The following is a 4573-nucleotide window of genomic DNA, read 5'->3' as shown; positions in this document are numbered from 1 at the left end:
TGATTAAAATATAATATATTGCATTTGCAATATATTGCATATTGCAGACATTTATTAATATTTCAATGTTATCTCCTTTTACAACTGCAAATTTTTTGACTATTTTCAGACTATTATTAATAATACATTTAGTTATTTGTGTATATCTTATCATATCTTCTCATATTGCAGTCATATCATATCATATTGCATATCATTTTCTATGACCATAAATAAAAATAATTGCTCAGAATGAGAGTTCACATATAAAAATTTCCATCTTAATCACTGTCTGTCTTGTGCTTTGTTCTAAATCTTTCTTGCAGTGTTTCCATGTGCCTTATTCCGCCCTGACCATGTTCTTGAGCACCGACCAGCGGGAGAGAGACTCTGCTACAGCTTACCGTAAGCTTACAGCTGCACACACAACAGTGTTCATCTTTAAAGCCGTGTTTGCATTGCTCTAGAAGATTAACAACGTCTGATTTCATTGTGCTCCATTAATCCAAAAACAAATGCGTGCCAAGTGCTTATGTTGAGAGCTGTGCATGTTTGGAAATGCTTTCAAATGCAAATAACAGGTGTTGTGCGTGCGTATGTGCAGGTATGACGGTGGAGGTGCTCGGGACGCTGGTGGGTGCCGCCATTCAGGGTCAGATCGTAGCGAGCGCACACACTCTGAAGCACTGTCTGCATCGAAACCTGACCACTGGTCACCTGGGAAACAGCAGTGGCACAGAGATCATCAGATCCCTGGCGCTGTCACAGGACTTCCTGTCTCATGCTGTACGTGTCACAGTTACACTTTTACTCTAAAATTGACCTCGAAGTGCATTAGTGAACCACAGCTCTTAATGCAGTCCCTTTGGGTCTAAATGTATGTAATTCTATTTTGATGCATTTTATGCAACACTACGTATATATTTTCTTGTTTTTATTCAGCAAGGACTCATTAAATTGATCAAAAGTGACTATAAAGGCTTCTATAATGTTACAAAAAGATAAATGCTACCCCCAGGGCATCCAAGATGTTGGTGACTTTGTTTCTTCAGTAGAACACATATGATGATTTTTAACTCCAGTCGTTGCAGTCTATCAGTCGTATAATGCATGGCAAGATAACAAAAATCTATGAGAGAAAAAAAAACATGCACAGACAAATCCAAATTAAACCCTGCGGCTCGTGACGACACATTGATGTCCTAAGACACGAAACGATCGGTTTGTGCGAGAAACCGAACAGTATTTATATAATATTTTAACTCTAATACACCACTATGTCCAACTGCTTTGAGCGTGCGCATCCGGTGCGTGAGGTGTGTACGCGCTCTGGCGTAGTTTACGTTAATGGGTGTATTGATATCCAGCCGAAGAGCAATCAACCATAACTTCAGGCGATAAATGCTGTTCTTTTAAACTTTCTTAATTATCAAAGAATGTTGGCAAAAAAAGTATCATGGTTTCCTCAAAAATATTAAAGGGCATAACTGTGTTTAACAATATAACATAATAAACAGAAATGTTTCTTGCAAATCAGCATATTAGCATGATTTCTGAAGGATCATGTGACACTAAAGACAGGAGGAAAATACAGCATTGCGTCACAGGAATAAATTACACTTTAAAATATATTCAAATAGAAAATAGTTATTTTAAATAGTAATAATATTTCACAAATGTACTGTTTTTACTGTATTTTTGATCGGAGAAATGCAGCCTTGGTCCACATGAGAGACTAATTTCAAAAACAATAAAAAATCGTATCGACCTCAAACTTATGAACGATAAATTGTGATCAATAAGATTTTGTAACAATTTTTGTAGATAGATAGATAGATAGAAACTTTATTATTTTTCACAATTTGTTTGTGTTTCTAGATTCTAGTTATAAAGAGAACTGTTTTGCCTCTGTGCTAAATAATTTTTCTTTCTTTCTTTTTTTAAATGGCTTTTTCCTGAAAACATCCAGTATCATTTAACCATAAACCCTCCAAAACCTAATTAAGTTTGGACTTTGAAGTGTGACTTTCAGGGGAACAATTTATATTCATCAGAATCCACAGAATCAATAAATAAATGTAACTATTTATATAATGACTGAATAACTCTATTTCGAGCCGAGAGCCACTGAGCTCAATGTCAATCAAATTCGACATGCGAGCGAGCCGACAAGCTTGGCTTGTGGATGTGGCTGAGGGTTCCATAGTGGAAACCCATGATGGAGCACCATGAAGGGCCACAGCTATTTGGAGCTGGACTGCCGAGCGTCTCTCTGGTTAAGGCTCTCAGAGGCGGCTGGGCCGAATCCACCACGCTCTGAGTGATTGAGCATTCCTCTGCGGGATGGTTGGGTGCGCCAACCGACTCCTCTGGAGCGGCACTTTTGATCTGGAACAATAATGAAGTGTTCGCCGCGGTCTGTGAAAAAAATAGCAAACAATCCTGAGGTTGTTTAGGGCAGAGCAGTTCCTGTTTGGGGATATTAGATTGAAAAGTTCCTCTTTCCTGGGGTTGCACCTAATTTGGGCTTGCCAAACTTTACAAGACCATACAGTACGGTGCCTGAAGCAGCAAATACACTCAAATAAATATGATCATTCATAACATGACAACCATGTATTAGTGAACCACAGCTCTTAATGCAGTCCCTTTGGGTCTAAATTTATGTAATTCTATTTTGATGCATTTTATGCAACACTACGTATATATTTTCATATTTTTATTCAGCAAGGACTCATTAAATTGATCAAAAGTGACTATAAAGGCTTCTATAATGTTACAAAAAGATAAATGCTGTTCTTTTAAACTTTCTTAATTATCAAAGAATGTTGGCAAAAAAAAGTATAATGGTTTCCTCAAAAATATTAAAGTGCATAACTGTGTTTAACATTATAACATAATAAACAGAAATGTTTCTTGCAAATCAGCATATTAGCATGATTTCTGAAGGATCATGTGACACTAAAGACAGGAGGAAAATACAGCATTGCGTCACAGGAATAAATTACACTTTAAAATATATTCAAATAGAAAATAGTTATTTTAAATAAACTGGAATAGAACTACAACCAGTTTTCCATCACCGCTCATGGTCTGTTTCTCTTTACAGAAGGAAGTGTACATGATAGCTGCCGGAGTGATCGGTGGGCTGTTTCTGGTTTGTACGGTGGTCATGTTCCTGGGAGTCAAAGAGAGAGATGGTGAGCGTGTGTGGTAATCATGTGGCATAAATTTGGGTTTTGCAACTGCATCCGAATGGAAAAGTATGATTAATTCACCCCAAAAAGTTACATTTTCATGACTCTTTTCCAACAAAAAAAACGAGAATGTTCTCTTAAAGAGACAGTGGCAAGGAAATGAACACAAAGACCATGTTGCCATATGGCCACACCATGCGGTAGAGGGTTAATTCACCCCAAAAAGTTACATTTTCATGACTCGCTTCTGTAGAATACAAAAGGAGATAGTCGGCAGAAAGTGCATGCTGCTCTTTTCATCCATATGACTTGTGAGCTATATATCCTATTTTTTTTCTAAAGATACACTACTGTTCATAACTTTGGGGTCTGTAAGATCTGTTTTTAAAGAAGTCTCTTATGCTCACCAAGACTGCATTTATTTAATCAAATAGACTGTAAAAACAGTAATATGGTGTAATATTATACTATTTAAAACAACTGGCTCCTATGTCATGTTCTTAGTGATGCTAAGCTGAATTTCCAATCTTCAGTGACACATGATCCTTCAGAAATCATTCTAATATGATGATTTCATGCTCAAGAGACATTTCTTATTATCAGCAATGTTGAAAACAGTTGTGCTGCTTGATATTTTTGTGAAAAAAATTTTTTTTTCAGGATTTTTAACAAATACAAATTTAAAACCGCATTTATTTAAAATAGAAATAGTTTGTATAAATGTAAAAGTCTTTACTGTCATTTATCATCAATTTAGTATCTCCTTGTTGAATAAAAGTATACATTTTACTGACTCCAAACTTTTAAATGGTAGTGTATATAATTTGGGAACAAACCAAAACAGGTCAAAATCCATTCACAAATGTGGTGTGCGTACCAGGTTTGAATACACGTAGATTTCCTATAAAGAAATATAAATTATATAAGCGAATATTGACTTTGTGCCTGACACGGAGCTGTTGTATGGCTTCAGAAGACTTGTCACTCTACACCGCAGAAAACATGTTTAACATTTGGGCTTTCTCCACTTTTTGTGTCTGCGTTAGATCCCTATGCTCCTAAAACGGACAAGGCCATTCCTTTCCATAAGGGCTTTATTTTGGTCATGAAGCATGGGTCCTACCTGACTCTGACTGCGGCTTTCCTGTTCATATCCGTGGCCATCCAGGTAACATGTTTTCCTTTTAGTTATGTCATTCTAGAATGTGTTCAGTTGGTTGTTGTGTGAAGCAAACTATGTAACTGAATACCGTATTGACCCGAATATAAGACGATGTTTTTTTCTTGGAAATACATCTGAAAAAACGCGGTCGTCTTATATTCAGGGTCTAGACTTTGACATGTCAATAATACACCCACAACAATAGGTGGCGAGTGTGCCATGAAATACGTAATGT

General features: G+C 36.6%; 1 protein-coding gene across 1 annotated transcript in view; it reads left to right on the top strand.

Moving 5' to 3' along the window:
* Positions 1-283: 283 nt before the first annotated feature.
* LOC107726749 (major facilitator superfamily domain-containing protein 2B-like) overlaps positions 284-4573 on the top strand; it is a 9692-nt gene continuing 5402 nt past the window's right edge. The window contains exons 1-4 of the mRNA XM_016536436.1: positions 284-384; positions 584-765; positions 3089-3179; positions 4223-4344. Coding sequence (XP_016391922.1) covers positions 336-384; positions 584-765; positions 3089-3179; positions 4223-4344 — 444 coding nt within the window. The 5' untranslated portion in view covers positions 284-335. The remainder of the gene's footprint in view (positions 385-583; positions 766-3088; positions 3180-4222; positions 4345-4573) is intronic.

Source organism: Sinocyclocheilus rhinocerous, unplaced genomic scaffold (genome assembly GCF_001515625.1).
Source record: "Sinocyclocheilus rhinocerous isolate Xijiao unplaced genomic scaffold, SAMN03320098_v1.1 scaffold786, whole genome shotgun sequence".
Lineage (NCBI taxonomy): Eukaryota > Metazoa > Chordata > Actinopteri > Cypriniformes > Cyprinidae > Sinocyclocheilus > Sinocyclocheilus rhinocerous.
This window is presented reverse-complemented; position numbering and strand designations above follow the sequence as displayed.